The sequence below is a fragment of the Ambystoma mexicanum genome, chromosome 6p (genome assembly GCF_040938575.1).
Source record: "Ambystoma mexicanum isolate Mex_15411 chromosome 6p, UKY_AmexF1_1, whole genome shotgun sequence".
In the NCBI taxonomy this organism is placed as follows: Eukaryota; Metazoa; Chordata; class Amphibia; order Caudata; family Ambystomatidae; genus Ambystoma; species Ambystoma mexicanum.
The window spans coordinates 1,366,291,686-1,366,309,070 of NC_090935.1; the positions used below are offsets into that span (position 1 = coordinate 1,366,291,686).

Here is a 17,385-nt window from a genome sequence, read left to right on the forward strand (position 1 = left end):
CTATGTTCCGACACATAGGCCACAAGTGCATCAAGTTCAGCGTCATTAAAGCTAGGCTTCCTCGACGTGCCGGAGTGTGTAGCCGTGTCTGGGGTCTCAGCCTGTAGTGCCAGAGCACCCTTCTTCTTTTTCAAAGGTGGTGCGGATCCTGAGTGGCTTACGCCGCTCTGGTCAGTAGGGGCAGAAGCGCCGGTGGACTGTGTACTAGGAGTGTGCGAAGGCACAATGACCATAGGTCTTGGTGCAGGCATTGGCTGCAGGGTGATGTTGGCAGGGGCAACATCGGTCTGATGGACCTGGACCGACACTGTCCCGGCTGGGAGACTCAGAGCTGGGGTGGATAGAGCTGCAGCTGCCCCTGCAGCCTCCCCACCCCGCCTACCTGGGGCAGCAGATGACATTGCTGCCCCAGATCCACGTGGCCTGGTGACAACAACTTGCACCGCCACACGTGGCTTAGACTTGCTGACCTGGAAGTCAGCCTGGGAGACTTCCTGTGCCGGTTCAGGTGCCACAATGGGCCGGTCCAACAAGGGCTGAGCAGGGATGTTGTCAGCTACGTTTCCCACAACCATGGGGGTTGGGGCATGGGTGTCCCTGATTGGTCCTCCACACATGGGGGTCTAGGGGCACCCTGCAAATCCTGGCCATGTCCCCTACCGCGGCCACCACGCCCACCTTTTGAAGGTCGGCCATCTTTGCCTCCCTTACCGCTGGGTCGCCTCCCAACCATGGGACTGATGTTGTTGTGGGTATGGGAGTAGCAGTAAACTATTGTCCTGGGCAATTGGGGGTTAAAGGGGTAGGGTACTAGATGGAATTCGTACCCTAGTGCTCTAGCAAGGCTGTCTGTGACCCCTGGGGGAAGATGACGGGTCACGCAATGCACAGGCCCCCCGAAAACAAAAATGAACGTGCATGCAACCCCTCGTAGACCACGTGCATGGAAAAATGAACCCGCACTACGCTGTGGCACCCAGAAACACAAAAATAAGCATACGCATAATACACGCAGCCTACAAAGACCTCTGCAGGGGAACACAACACACAGGGCAAGCACAGTTGGTAAATATGTGCGCGACTCACCGTGTGCCTGGAAAAAGAATGTGAAAAAGACGCGCAGCAACACCTCCGCCAAAAGAAGAATTGTACGCTGTCTGAGGAAACAGGACAAAAGAAGAAGTGAATGCTGTTTGAGGAAACGGGGCCAACCAAAAAATTGAACGCTGTCAGAGGTAACGGGAAGTATGAACTTGAAACGCTGTGAAGTAATCGCGTGTGAACCGACAAGAAGTACAAAATTCACCCACTCGCTCTCCACGAAAAGCACGTACAAGTAAATGGCGTCCTACACGTACCTTTTAAACCGCCCCACACGTACAACGTCACTTACCCTTGTACGCGCTAAGGCCCTTTCCTCCAATTACACAAGCTGACACTCAGACATGCAGTTTTTTCACATGTACGATTAAAATGCAACCGTGTTGAGGGAAACGCCCTTGCGGGTCACGTCACAGACGCGCCTATGCGCTAAAGGGCCTTTGGTCCAATGAATTCGCGTACGTGCAGTGTATTCACGTGCTGATTCACTATGCCCACATCATGAGGGAAGCGCCCGCGCGCGTAACGTGACAGACGCGCGTAGGCCCTTTCCTCCGATTACACGCATTCACACGCGGACGTGCAGTTTTTTCACGCGCGCTGAACCACTATGCCCACGTCACGAGGGAAACGCCCGTGCGCATAATGTCACAGACGCGCTTATGCGCTATGGGCCTTGCCTCGAATTACACGCAGACGTGCAATTTTTTCACGTGCCAAATCACTCCGTATCAAGCTGGCCACGCAACAACACACGGAAGACCACGCTCCTGCCCAGAAGGCCGAATTACTGCCCCCCAGAGCCCTGAGCACGCTCCCACCTGCCATCTGCTGCTGCCTGCCTGCTGCTCACGTGCCCTGCTATTTGCTGCCTGCACATCAGCCATCTGCAGGGGTGCAGTTGTTGTGACCACCCCTGTTGGAACTGAAGACTCCCGACTGGGATACCATCGCTACACAGCCCAGCCCCAGGACCCAGTTGCCCACCCACACCTGCCTCTGGGGTTGCCATGTCGGGCACACCACCATCTCGCACCACTGGCAACCCCCAGCCAGAGAGGCAGAGGGCCACCAGCTTCAGTGCCAGTGAAGTTGGTGTCCTGGTGGAGCAAGTCCTGGGGCAGTATGATGCCCTCTTTGGAAGTTCTCGCGCTGACTATGAAGGACGGACCAGGATCTGGATGGACATCGTGACTGCCATCGACGAGGAGGGGGTGGCAGTCCGCGACATCAAACATGTCCGGAAGCGCTGGGAGTACTTCAGGTCCAGGACCCTCAACAAGGCCCGGCGCCTCTTGAAGGCAGCGGATGCCAAGGAGTGCCGGGGCCACCTGTCTGACCACCAAATGAGGGTCCTGGAACGCATATGCCCAGCGCTCCACATCCAGGTCCTTGAGAGGCAGACCCGTCTGGAGTCGAGCGGTAAGTGTACATGCATACTGATTGGACGCTGTGCTTGTCGTGGTGTGCCAGTAGTGTGCAGGTTGCACATGTGTTTTTGTAGGGCCATGTATGGATGTGTATTTACAGGGGCGTGAGGCTGACACATGCGAGTCCTCTCATGTGTGAGACACATGGATGGTGTATGTGTGGGTAAGCATGCAGGCAGAATGCAGATGTGGGAGCACACATGTTTGAATTACTATGTATGTACGTTGGCATGGTTGTGGTGTCACACATGGATGTTGGTTCCAGCTGCATGTATCTGCACTGTGTACATGTGCATGTGTGTGTATTTGACAAGTGTGCAACTGTGATGCAACTTGGATGCATGTGACACTGATATGTAGAAGGCTGAATGCCAGATGTGACATGGATGGCGATCTCATCACTGCGACAGTTGGTGGAGATGTACACATGCATGTAAGTGTGGTGGCGTGTGTGCATGTCTTGTGGACTCCCCGTGTTTCATGTGATGTCAGGCTCACCTTCGGCTGCTCATGCTGTTGTATGTGTATGGATGGTGCTGTCTGGTGCAATATTGCTGAGGAATTTCTCATGTGTGTGAGTTGAAATGACATGTGTGTTGGGGATTGTGATGCCATGTCTGAAGTTTGACACTGCCACTCATGTGCAACTGTCATGTGTGTATCAGTCCATTGTACAGTGTCCTGATGCCTGTGTCCTATCTCTCCCTGTCTGCAGTGTGAACTGATGAAGAGGGCGGAGAGGGTGCTGTGGAGCAAGGCAGCAGGGATCGCACCGCCAGCCGGAGACGCAAGGTCCGGCTCCCCTCCCAGGTTGTCATCTCGTCAGGGAGTGAGGAGTCCGGTGCCGCGTCCCAGGCCGCAGCTGCCGAGGGTAGGTCCAAGAGGTCAGAGTTGGACTCCTCGGCAGCAGAAGGGGCAGCTGAGCCCCCACAGGGTCCGACGGAGGAAGATGGCACAGAGTCATCCAGGTTGGTGGGGGGTTTGGTGGAGGTGGAGGCCATGGAAGGGACAGACACGGAGTCTGGAGGTGGGGATTCCACTGGTGCTAGTGGTGCCCTGCAGGGGCCGGGACATGAGGCAGCACAGGCCGCCGTGGAGGTGCCTGTGTGTAATCCTGTCCCTGATCCTGTGACTGCATCATCTTGCACCAGCAGGGATGCCTACGTCCAGACCCGTTTTCAGGGAAGGGATCCACTTACCACAACTGGCCTTCCTCTCCCTGCGGACGTGGCTATCCGGGACTGGGTTGAGCCTGTCCTGAGTGGGATGGCTTTGCGTCAACGGGGCATGCGAGGTGACCTGCAATGTTTTCGTGAGGACACTGCAGGTCATCTCGAATGCCTCGTTGACCGCGTTGACCTACCGGGATGGGTCACCAGGGCCGGATTCCTCTGTTGCTGGACCTTGTTCCAACCCCCTCCTCACCTGAACCCCCTGTGCGCCAGTCGTCCTCCATGCCATCTTCCCACCCATGTATCACCTGAGTACCCTGTGGAGCTGCCTCTGACCCTGCGGCCAGGCTGGTGGAAGACACATCCTTGCCACAGTCGGGAGTCGGACGTCCAGCAGGGGTGGCCACCGCAACAACTGCACCCCAGCCGGAGGACGACGTGCAGGCAGCAAGAGCCAGGGCACAGGCACAGCAGCAGAAGCAGCAACAAGGTGGGAGCCATGATGGCTCGGGGCCTTCAACATCGGCGGGGCAGGCATCGGCCAGAGGGCAGGAGGACCCAGGATTGGAAGTGTCTTCCGTGTGGCAGTGGTTGGGTCAGGCCATAGTTGCGGAGCGGCAGCGGGCAGAAGAGGCACGCTCACAATGGTCAGGGCAGAGAACTCCATGCGGAGGGCACTGAGGCGGGCCGAGTGCCTCGAGGCAATTCGCAGGGAGTTGGAGGTCCACATGTCATCGTCCTTGCGAACCCTCGGGGCCATGGAAGAGGACCGCCTCCGGGACATCGAGCAGGAGTTCGATGATGCCCTGGCCTGGGAAATCGGGAAGTGAGCCGTCGGACTAGCCCGCTGCCATTGTAAATAGTTTTTAGAGTTAGGTTTCCTTTTCCTTTTCCTTTGATTTTTGGTGAATGGACTATGCCACACACATTTGTATATAGTTTTTTTATTAGGTAGTTTCTTAGGTAGGTTTCATTTCTTTCGTTGGGCTCATGGACCCTTGACAGTGGATTGTACATAGTTGGACAATGGATTATTTTGAACTTTTTCTTTTGATTTCACCATGGGTCAATGGATTTTTCTTTTTAAGTTTCCTTTGGATTTGCGTTGGTGGAGGGAGAGTTTGGACTATTTTTCTTTCGGATTTCTTTGGATTGGTTATACTTTTCATTTACTCATCTTTTGCACATGCTTTTCATTTCATGTTTGTTATTTTGTTATGCTTTCATTTCATTGCTTTATTTTTGTACATAATACATTTTGATATTTTAGTTCCATGTGTGGGATTCGCTCATTGGGTTAATGTGGGTTTACACAATCAATGCCAACCAGTGTGTGTGTGTGACGGACATGTGCTGATGTACATAGTTAACTTTTGGTTTGTGTCTTGAGATAGGCATGTCAGTGTGGGGTGGATTGGGAAATCATTGCGTCTCAAGAATGGGGTCGCGTATTTTGGTGTAGAAGTGGGCCATGATTGTGCATCTTTATTTCATGTAGGGGGGGACAGGAGTGGGGGGGTGCTGGGGGACATGAGTGGGGGCCTGCTGGCAAGTGCCCCTCACTGCTGGGGGTGTGGGGGTGCTGGGGGACATGAGTGGGGGCCTGCTGGCAGGTGCCCCTCACTGCTGGGGGACATGAGTGGGGCCCTGCTGGCAGGTACCCCTCATTGCTGGGGGGTGGGGGTGCTGGGGGGACATGAGTGGGACCTGAGTGGGGGCCTGCTGGCAGGTGCCCCTCACTGCTGAGGGGTGGGGGTGCTGGGGGACATGACCAGGGGTGCTGGGTAGTCCCCTGTGGTGTGGGTTGCCTGCAGGGTCCGTGGAGGGGGTAGAGGGCACACCTGTGAGATCCGACACTGCCAATTGACGTGTGGGACTCCCCGCGCACCCCCCTGGATACACGTACCCCGCTCTGACAGCGAAAGCACGTGTGTAACTTCCCCCATACCGCGTTATACACGTACCCCGCTCGCACAGACCCAATCACGTGTGAAATGTCCCGTGCACCCCAGTAATCCACGTACCCTGCTCGCACAGGCCCAATCGCGTGTGAAACGTCCCGCACACCCCAGTAATCCACGTAGCCCGCACGCACAGGGCCAATCGCGTGTGAAACTTCCTGCGCACCCCAGTAATCCACGTACCCTGCTTGCATAGGCCCAATCGTGTGTGATTCTTCCCGCGCACCCCAGTAATCCATGTACCCCGCTCGCACAGGCCCAATCGTGTGATACTTCCCGCGCACACCAGTAATCCACGTACCCCGTTCGCACAGGCCCAATCACGTGTGAAACTTCCCGCGCACCCCAGTAATCCACATAGCCCGCACGCACAGGGCCTGCCGCGTGTGAAACTTCCTGCGCACCCCCCACATCCACATACCCCACACGCACCAGGCCAATCGCGTGTGAAACTTCCCACGCACCCCAGTAATCCACGTACCCAGCACGCACAGGGCCAATCGCGTGCGAAACTTCCCGCACACCCCAGTAATACACGTACCCCGCTCGCACAGGCCCAGTCGTGTGTGATACTTCCTGCGCACCCCAGTAATCCACGTAGCCCGCACGCACAGGGCCAATCGCGTGTGAAACTTCCCGCGCACCCCAGTAATACACGTACTCAGCTCGCAGTGGGCGAATTGCGTGTGAAACTTCATGCGCAGCGGGGTACGTGTATTCGAAGGGGTGCGCGGGGAGTTTTACAGGCGTTTTCGTGGTTGTGAGCCTGTGCACCATGTACGGGATTTGTGCGCTGTACATGGCGCACGGGGTGGGGTTGGGGGCGTAACTGGCGCTGCTGCAGGGTCGCTGCGCAACTCTGTGCCACAGCTGGTTTTGGATGTTAAAATCCATGAATACGCTGTGCACGGAAATGGATTTTAGTGCACGTGGCTGGCGCAGAAACTTGCACGCGCCAGCCGCGTGCGCCACTTGTGCGTAGAATTCTATGAATTACCCTGCTAGTCTCTAACACCTGACTTATAAAACTGTCTTCTTAGTAGCCATCACTTCCATAAGAAGGGTTAGTGAAATCCAAGCTTTGTCAGTGCAGGATCCTTTCTTTACTATACATAAGGCCAAACTGGTTTTACGCACTCACCCTAGATTCTCACCTAAATTAATCTCCAAATTTCATGTAAACCAGTCTTTTGAGCTACCGGCTTTCTTCCAGGAATCTCTGGTAAAACTCTGCACACTAGATGTGAGGAGAGCAGTCCTCTACTACGTAGACAAGACCAGACCGCTAAGAAAGACAGATCAACTGTTTGTCTCCATAGCGCCATGCAGAGAAGGTGACCGCATCTCTAAGAATGCCATCTCCAGGTGGATAGTCAGATGTATCCATCTGTGCTATTCCCTATCAGATAAAACACTGCCTTTAACGCCAAGGGCCCACTCCACAAGAGGTACTGGAGCCACTCTGGCTTTCATTGCAAATGTCCCCTTAGACAGTATTTGCAAAGCAACTACATGGAGCTCAATACATACTTTTACTCAGCACTACTGCATTGACACTCATTGCAAGACAGATACACAAGTGGGACATGCGGTTCTAAGACATTTATTTGCTCATGAACCTTCCCACATCCCACCTCCTTCTTCTTCCAAGGCTTGCTAATCTATGCACAGCATATGATCTAAGCAGATTCCACAAGCCTCAGAAGTAATATATTACTCACCGTAATCCTATTTCTGTATCTGCTTAGATTCACATGCAACCCACCCTTCTTCCCCTCGGAGAGAAGGCGCATGGATGCTTATGAGCTTGTCTGATACATACCTGCTTGAATACAACTGTACTCACGCTACACTTCATGCTACCTCATGTCAGAAAAATAACAATCTGAGGGACCTCGATGCGTGAGGGATCATGGGTACAGTGGATGTCGCACTACGGATAGTATTACTGGCACTCCCTGTCGACGTCCCTTTTCGAGTTTCGAAAACAACAAATGTAATACTCTGCAGCTTCCACTAGATGTCAGCTTATGCACAGGATGTTAAGCAGATACAAGCATCAGAAACGCGATTACAGTGAGTAATGTATCCCATATATGTTTTTATCGTGTCGGTGTGACAATATTTGACTAGAAATGTGTAATCTTTGCATATTTGTGTACTTAGCTATCTAACTGCAATGACTATTGTTGCTCTGTGTGGGCTCATTGTAGACCCAGATCACACCTGGGACTAAGCCTTGCCGCTCTGCTACCTACCTTAATGGGTTTCGCTAAAATCTCAGTGTCTCCCTGTTCACCATAATAGGGTGGCCTCCCAAAATCCTCCCCCAGTGTTGGTTTTGGAAATCCACCTTAACAGCAACGCTCTACACTGACCTAATATTCTGTAGCAAGTTGATTTTCCAGCCCAACATGTAATGGCCTAGTTACTTCATTTCATCTGTCATTTTAGTGTGAAGATGAATTACTCACATACATACTTTATATGCAGAGATAAAGGAGGCAATCAAAAAGAGGTCATCAACCACTCCATTTATCCACAGGAGGTACTTATCATTATTACCAAAATGCCAAATGCTTTGCAACTATCTCACCCAACCAAATGAGGAATAGATCATGTTATTTGTTCGGCCTTGCTTTGCAAATATAACTAAACATGCAAAACACTCAGTTAGCGTTGTGATCCTCGAATACCTGAACTTAAAACGTGTTGTGTTGGTGGTTGAGTGCTCTACTTAGGAGGAAAACAATCCCCCTTCCTGTGCTGGTGGTGCACTGATGGTATTGCCTAGCCGCCCATGGTACATCTTCTAATTTTCAGCCTGTGAGATTGGTGCCCTATGGACACAGTGACAAATGTTATAACAATTGTACTCTGTTTTCATTTTCGGATATGCATAAACCAAATTATGTTCTGCATTGTGTGTGTGTGAGTGAAACGTTTTGTTGCTTCTAACTTATTATTGCATTTCTCTATTAATATCTCTAATACATTTTTGTCTCTTGAAGCTGCTCGATGTATACTCCAAGAAGTATTAACTTTACCAAATAAAGCTTTTAGATTGCATTCAATGTCCTCTATGAATAGATGTGATAGATAACATCACATAAACCTATGATATCATTGCTGCGTGATCTGGTTGTCACAGGCAGTGAAGCATTGAGTGTCCGTGCCATGGCCTCATCCTTCAGCACCACTTTATAATTCTCCATCTCCAGATTCAGGAATGTTTGCTGCAATGTACCAAGTTTTCATGGTTGGACGTATGTAAACTTTAGACTTCCGGACTAATGGATTACATGAAGTATATTACTGCTCAGCAATTATGCACTGAAGGACCTGTGAAAAAGCAATCTTTGGCTTCATTAACGAGTGCAAAAACAACATTTGCACCGGGGAAAGACAAATTGACCAATCGCAATCTGCCTTTCCCAGCGCGATTGTGCTTTCACTCCCCGCACCCACCATTAACATATAAAAGGGACTAGGTCCCTTTTCGAATGACGGTGGCCATTTTGGAACATGTTTTGTATGGCTGCAGTCATCCAAAAAAGGGACCTAGTCTCGTTTCCATTTGAATGCCAGCTTTCTTTTCCTTTTTTTTCTCCCACAGGAGATGGGCTCACGCTGAGCTGATCTCCTGTCGGGCAAAAAAAAAAAGAAAACTATCCGCACTCGGGGAGTGGGCGAGGACAGAAATGTGCTTTAATGGCCCGCAGTCTGAGCGAAGATCCTTGCTTTGCTTGGGCCTGCCAAAGCTCGGGCTGGCGGCATACCTGCCTACATTTGATAAAGAAAAACCCAGAGGGTGACATAATTGAACGCCCTACCCCCTTTTCCCAGAAACACCGCCCACCCACAGTGCCCACTTAAAAAACAAATAAATAAATCTGAGAGAGATTTACGCTGATCTGCCCATACCTTGATGTGATTGGCTACTATCAATCTGTTTGTAGCCAATCACATCGAGGTGTGTGCAGAGTTACTGGAAGGGCCAGAAATCCCAGCGACTCCACGCTGTTCCCCAGAGACCTGGAGAAGAGCACAAAAACCTGGAGTGTCTGGGATAAACCTGGAGACTAGGCATGTATGGATGGCGGGCCCTTAAAGCCCAAGTCCTGCCCGACCCCCCTGCCCCGTTCGGGGCATGAAAGCTATATTTTTCAATGGTAGTTCGGTGCCCACTTCAGTGCAAATTTGACCTAGTGGACTTCATGCAATCCAGTCGTAGAAAAATATATTCTTCTTGTTGAATATTATATTATTCCTGATTGCCTGAATTAAATTAATTAAATGAAGCATATAACACAATTCTCCAATCTATTTTGAATTAGCCATTACTAGAAGAGTCAACAGCAAATTTGTAAACAATGTTTACCTTTTAATTTAAGTATTGATATTTCTCGATCATTCTACAAGAAGGTCAACAAGTGTCCTAAGGTTATCTTATGGTCCCTACAATGAATCTGTATTGCATCTAGCCATCTCTCAAAACTTTCTAGTGCACATTGCTGGGTTTCCTAATTTAAAAACTGGCAATTAGATAGAGTAAAAACTTATTTTATACAATGTCCTTTGCATCATGCAGATTTTAATTACAATAAGTACTTTGCACATGATGGCTGGTATCTGTTGCGAGAGATATTAGTGATAACCACTGTTTTCTGTTGCCTTAGGACACTCAGAATCCTGGTAGATTTGCCTTCCGTTGCTCCCCATCTAACCCCTTTTTCCCCACACCATTTAAGGTTTGTCTCACTGAGCATGTTTCTACTCTGTGTGCTGTGTGTCAGTGCTGTAAGAACCCCATGCATTGCTCTCGCTTTCTGGTGTGTGATGCTTTGCATTTTCTGTTATTTCATTGGATTGTGTATTGTGGATTCAGTGACATTAATGGTAGTCCAAGACATACATACATTTGTGTGTGTTGCCTGTTGTACCTCGTGACTCCATGAATGTCAATCCCAAAAAACTATACAAGACAGACTGGAGTCTTATGCAAAGCAGAACATCTGATCATTTGAGCCCATATATAACCCTGGTGGTAAGCTGGTACTATGCCAAAACTAAAATAAAAACATATTTTTTAATAATTAGAAAGGAAACCTGAGCTGAGACGATGAATAAGAAGGAATTGATCACATGCTTTCAGCACCTTTCAAATATCTAAAACATGACACATTTTAGAAGACCATTTTGATGCAATATTAATCGTTTCAGTGTGTATGTTAAAATGCTCTGAGACTGGGCAGCTGCTAAAATCATTGCCTGTATTGTGAAGGGAGAGAGGATCTTATTAAACACAATATAATGCATTGTTCCCAACTCCCAACCTCAGACGCGGTTCAATTTACAGCCTTATATGGGGCCAATTTACAAAGACGTCACTACAAGTAATTCTGGCTTGCCCCTGAGTTACTCAGAATACGTCAGTTTCACAGTTACACATATACATTTCTTTGTGAATCAAAATGCCCTTTCCAGGAGTAAGTCAAGGTAATGTTGTTAGGTAAGCATTGATGCAGTCCAACTGGTGTGGGATTACAGAAGACTTCTCTTGGTATTAGGTAACCCCCCTTTTAATATAGGCCGGAATTACACAAGTTGTTAGTCTGACTGAGCAGCCAGGCTTATTTTAAGAGGGGTAATGTGAGCTGTAGAGCTGTATAATGAAATCAATAAATAAAGGTATCCAAATATGTATTTATATACACACAAAGATATTTAAAGCAGCAACTAATAGTAACATTAATCCCAAATTAGGATTCAATTCAAAAAGTGAACAATAAAGCAGGGGAGTAATTCTTTCATATGTTATACATTTACCAGCACTTGGATGACGTCATTTGAGGTCAGTAATAACTCTTCTTTTGTATCACCTTCGCAGTATTGAGTTATGAGGGACGAAAAGGTTATAGTTAGATCAGAGCATACTGGTATTCTACAAAAACAGTTAGATTCTCCCAAAGGGATGCAGGCAGTCTTTTATCCCAGCAATAATAGTGTTCAACAATTCAAAGCTGTAAGGGAACAAGCACTGCCAAAGCATATAGGTTCAGCAGGGGGCCTTTAGGGAGCCAGGACAGCCAAAGTCAATGGGCAAGTTCAAAGTTATGATGCTCTCTTCTTAGAAAATATTTTTAAATTGTCAGTCGTTCAAATAGAAAATCACTGCAACTCAAGAGGAGTCAACTTGAAGAATCACAAGCTGCAAGGCCAGTGCAAGTGAGTTGAGGTCAACTCCAAAGAGGATAAAATAGCACTCCCAAGGTTGGAAGCACCACAAATGGCAAATGATTGATGTACCACAAGCCCCACAGTACCTGTGAACTGAAGAATGTGTTCCAGCTGGATGCCTTCTGGTTGCAGCGCAGCAGACCCGTGTTGCTGGTCCTTGGTCGTGGTGATGAAAGGGAGGACGTCTGGCGGGCTAGTGCAGCAGCACTTCAGAGAGGGCCTCTGCAGCAATGGATTCTCCTTGATTCAGAGGCCCTTTGTGGTTTTAGTGCCTTTTTCTCAGCGTCAAAGAAGAACTAACGGCTCCAGTTAGAAGTTACTTGAACCCTCGTTCCTGGACTCTGACGAAGGGACTCTGGGTGAAGTTTCCTGCTTCTGTAGTTTCTTCTGGATGCCCACAACGTTTTGGCCAGATTCGCACTTCGGAAGACAATGCACTCAATGATGGCCAGCAGTCCCCAGGTATTGGGATTCTGCAGCCTTGGAAAGTCACAGCAAGTCGGGGGTTACGCCAAAATGGAGATTGTCTTGAGGCTAGTTGGTCCCACCAGCCTAAGGCAGGAAGGCATCCCATGCAGGTCTTCCCAGGCAAAACGAAAACAAGGTCAGCACAGCTGCAGGGCTTCACCGGGCACTTTGCAGTCCAGGAGGGTGCTGCTGGTGTCTCTTCACGTCTTCTTCGTTTAATGTTGTCCTCCAGTGGTCGACTCTGCCTCTAGTCCCAAAAACCTCACCCTTTAAGCAAGTTCCCATTCATTCACAAGCCTAGGCTATCAATCACCCAGCAGGGTGACTTTCCTCCAGGACAGCCAGCCAGTCAATCCGAACTGGATTCACTCAGACGCACCTAAAGGCAAAGGACAGGGAGGTTTCAGGACCCTCCCTAACTTCCTGCTTTTCCAGACACACTGGAGCCTGGGCAGGCTTCAGGGCTGAAGCCTGCCAAAGGCAAAATACACAAAGGACTCAAACCTGATTCGAACAACAGAGTAAAAGCCCAAAAGAAACAAACTTACAAGAAACGGTGAAAAAAGAAGACAGGGGCCCTTTTGGGAAAATGGACACCCTTGGGTCCTGTACTGGTGCCGAGGATTCAACCTTCCGATACACGGCACAAGGTAGTAAAAAAGAAACCACTGCCAACAGCCATTCAAGTGAGTTAGTGTAACAGAATGTTACATGAGGCGTGGGATAAAGGAGTTACTATGTAACCCCCCAGCACTTCACACAGGGTGGTGTGTGCTGGACCCACAAAGGAAAAGGTAAGTAACACAGTGGTCATCTTACTATTCTAGGGATCAGTAGTTCACCCAAGAAAATGTAGTTAAACATTTGGACTTCTCAATGGCACTGCACAAAAGGTGCTTTGTGTCACAATGCAAAAAGCAGATGCCTATGGAGTTTACTAGACTCCATTAAACAGTAAGAAACACAAACATCCATGTCAGAAAAAACACATGAGACAGTGAGAAAAAAGGGCCACTCACTCAGGAGTTCAAATTAAAAAGCCCCGAGTCCAGCAAAAGAGCTGGGGTCTCTAAGATTAAAGGGAATTGGCACAGAAACGAAAATAATCCCTAACAAATTCCACTCAGAGTAACATCCTTTTTAATCAGACCCTATGGGCTTACACAAATATACAAATTGGGTAAATTATTAGCACAGTGGCTATGGCTGATTACTGTGCAGTAGTCACATGAAATGATATAATATGGCATTTATAACGGGCCTGTGCACAAATGTTTCTAGGCGCCACAAGACCAGGGAGGGGAGACATACGGAGCACAAGACAGTCAATCTAACTAGTCCTTGTGTCATTCGGATCATGCAAGTGCGACAAAAGAAGTGCAAGGGGAAGGAGAGGGAAGTGCAAGGAAGAGAAAAAGTGGGTAGTGCAATCAGGGCAGCATGGCTCTGAGTAAGTGCAGCGAGACTCTGGGTAGGGCAGCAAGGCTATGGATAAGTGAAGAAGGAAAGGGGGCTGTAGGGGTAACAGTTACGGCCCCTAAGTGAGCGGTAGGCCAGGAGGCAGTGCAACGGAAGACTGGTCGTGGAGGAACCTGGAACCCATCGAGACTCTGAGGGTACCAAGCAACCGGTCAGTGCACCAGACAGGTAAGTTAGCGAGGGAGCGAGAGAGAGAAGGCAGCGGAGAAGATGAGGGTCTTGAGCTGCTTCGGGAACTTAAGGTGGTCCGACTCAAGTCTGAGAGGGGCAGGGAGGCCATTTCAGAGGGTGGCACCTGCAGAGGAGAGAGATCTACCCCCCACTCTCTGCCTGGAGAAGCGTTGGCCATCTTGTACAGAAATTACGCTCGGGGCTCATTGTTATTCAGGAAACCTTTCAATGGACATCTTCTAGAGACCCCATGCTAGAGATCCCAACCCCTCTCTTTTGCAGAACTATGTGCAGCGAAGCCAACTATATTGGCCGAAGTGCGCTGTTTAAGACCACTTTAACATTACATTGCATATCTTTTTCTCTCTCTCCCAAGGTTCCAATACCCCATCAAATACACCTCGACATTGAGATAATTAAATTATATATTTTATCTATCCAAAAGTGCGTAGGTTATAAAAAGGGATATGTGCTATACTCCATCACTGAAGGAAGAATTAACATTTTAGTGCTCAAAAGGCGTTTTCATCAATTGTCAGAAGTGTGGCACTCCATCTTGTTCCCATTGGTAACTAAATGCAGGAGAGTAGCCTGGGTGCCCCAAGGTTAACTGTCCGTGTATGAGATGTGCTTCTTGTCTTTCGTGGGTGCAGCTCCCGCACCCCTCGGATTGTAATCTCAGTTAGTCCGAATTGACTATTTATATTCTTTGGAGAAGAAGAAATCTCCCTTTCTGCACAATCTCTAGCCAAGTCAAAGGTAAAAGAGGTTGAGAGATGTACACTAAACATTAAGCAGATGTTCACACCTGTACGACACCGCATGAAAGGCTTTCAACTTTCTCAGCTCCTCCTGTGCTCAACTCGGCACAAATAATATGCCAGGTGATACTGGCATCCGCAAACCCACCCGAGTGCTTTCCTTGTGAGTCCTCCAAACGTACACATTCACATGTTTAGATTTATTATGATATCATATATCACAAGTTCAAGGGGCGCTAGTAAACATAGCAATTAGAGTGATGTTTTCAGTGCTGTGCAGGACCAAAGCCTGATTTGATGGTAACAAAGCAGGGTCATGTCAAAAGCACCATCTGCTTTGTGGCTTCAACTTGTTGCTTTCCAAGATGACTTTCCCAACATCACTAGGTTGGTCACCTACCCCACAACGATTTGGCCTGACAACAGGAGTCAAAGTTGTACAGGCAATTTAGGATTTCTTTTAATGGCTGAATTTGCTAATGAAATTATACCATGCTGCATATTATGTTTGTTGATAAGGAGGCATTGTAGTGCCCAACTTTGGATGGATTTTCTGCAAAATATGACACAAAGTAGAGTGCCCCATACAGAAAAAAAGTAGGTATGCCCATAAAACCTCATTCCATGGGCTTAATTATATGTACGACAGCAACAAAAAGGTTGGAATGAAGGTAAAGTAAAACCAAATATATTTCATTTAATTTTTGGCCTTTTTTATGTAGCCGTGTTCAACTGGCTTTGACACAATAGAATAAAAAACGTGTAAACAACGTACACAATTCCCAGATACACAATAAATATGTAAACCTCATTGTGCAAGAGTGCATCCCCCAAACTGGGGGAGTAATGAGGAGAGGAATGTTTTAAAGTGCATAAATAACCATCAACTCCTGATCAATGAGGATAAAAGAAAGCTCTACATTCATTCACAATCTAAAACAGATTATACATAAAATCCAACAACCAACCATTTGGAATGCATAGCAGCCATCAAGCATTTTTGTAACTGTGCTAAATTCTGTCTGAAAATAGAGAAATCATGAGCATCCAACAATTGTGAATGCATAGCAGTCATCAAGCGTTTTTGTAATTATGCTAAATTCTGGTTGAAAATACAGAAATCATGAGTTTTCCAACAAACCAATAATTCTGAATGCATAGCAGTCATCAAGCATTTTTGTAATTATGCTAAATTCTGTTTCAAAATATAGAAATCATGAGTCTACTAGGTGAGACAATCTACAATTGTAGTAGTTGTCTTAAAAAGTTGAATGTTTTGAGCTCTAAAAAACCTTTTTGTTGCTGTCTTACAACGTAGAGTGAACCACCCCAGTGTAGAATAACACTGACAGCGTAATTATCTTCAGACCTATTGTAGTCTGGCAAGCATCACTCTTAGAGTCAGTTTACAGTGGTCAGAAAAACAGAATCTGTGAGCAGCATTGCTATTTGGAACTGTAAGGTGCCTGTGCAATTGGAGAACATTTTGTTTGAGAAATGTCCGAGTATGGCAATTGAACAGTATCAGGCAGTACTAACCATACTTCTGGTGAACAAATATTTTGCTTTGATAAATTGGTCTGGGTTGATCTTTTGAATGACCTGTTCATCATAGCGGACAGAGGGAGGCATACAAATGCCCAAATGCCATGTTCCATTCTCTCATTCACAACCCTGAGAACAGCACTCATGGTTTTATTTATCTAAATCTGTGAAGTGGGATAGCACAGGGTGTGGTCCTGTCATTAGTTTTGTGTACTGCACGCTGGAAGTATTCTAAGAAATGATATGAAAATAAATCCTGCCTGGCATAATGCCATCACACCTTCTGTTAGGGAGATGCGCGGGTGACACGCAGCAGCCTTACCGGCATCCTCTGCTTTGGTCTGGCTTTCTTTGGTTTTATCATCCTCGTCTCAGGCCCTAGCATATGTGTCCAGGGAGGCTGCGTTGCAGCACTTGTGCTCCTCTGTGAGCCTTTGGTGCTGACGGTGATTGAACTGAGGTAGGATACCTATGCAACCATCAGAGTCGGGGGAGGTGGGAAGCAGAGTCTGTTTTTCCTAACCTCAAAAACGTCTCTGTCAAGGAAGAATCCAAATTTAGGAGTGCATTAGACTTTTTGTTGCCCAAAAGATTAAGGCACAAAGAGACCAATGTAGGGTTGCTGTGCCTTTGGATATTTGAACTGAAAACTAAGAACAAACATCCTTGTTTTCAAAAAGCTATGTATTGTTTAGGGACTTATAGACGAAAATGGGATGTTAATGCAAGAGGAAATCACCAATGTGTGTTAAGGATTTCAATCAGGCAATACAGGGCTTAGCCTAGCATGCAACGCACAAATGAAATACTTATTTCTTGTGTCTATAGGTTCAGTATTCTGAGTGATATACCACTCCTATCACACCCCTTCTCAAAATACCCCCAGGTCACAGTGGACCAGGAATCAGGCTGTGGTTGGTAAAGGTAATATTTATTTATTTAAAATTCAAATCAAACATGTTTTAATAAATGGGGCAGCAATCACCAATGTGGTGACAATACAAATAAGAAAGTAAGTAAGGTCGTTGGATTCACTTTTAGCAACACAGAATGTAAA

The 17,385-nt window shown here is 47.7% G+C and overlaps 1 protein-coding gene across 17 annotated transcripts in view; it reads left to right on the forward strand.

Annotated features, from left to right (window-relative positions):
- MPDZ (multiple PDZ domain crumbs cell polarity complex component) overlaps nucleotides 1-17,385 on the forward strand; it is a 1,735,289-nt gene that overhangs the window by 1,154,810 nt on the left and 563,094 nt on the right. For 8 of the 17 annotated variants that reach the window (XM_069626067.1, XM_069626068.1, XM_069626072.1 and 5 more), the window contains one exon: nucleotides 10,344-10,415. The exons of the other annotated variants lie outside the window; for them this stretch is intronic. In XM_069626067.1, coding sequence (XP_069482168.1) covers nucleotides 10,344-10,415 — 72 coding nt within the window. The remainder of the gene's footprint in view (nucleotides 1-10,343; nucleotides 10,416-17,385) is intronic. 17 annotated transcript variants of the gene reach the window in all.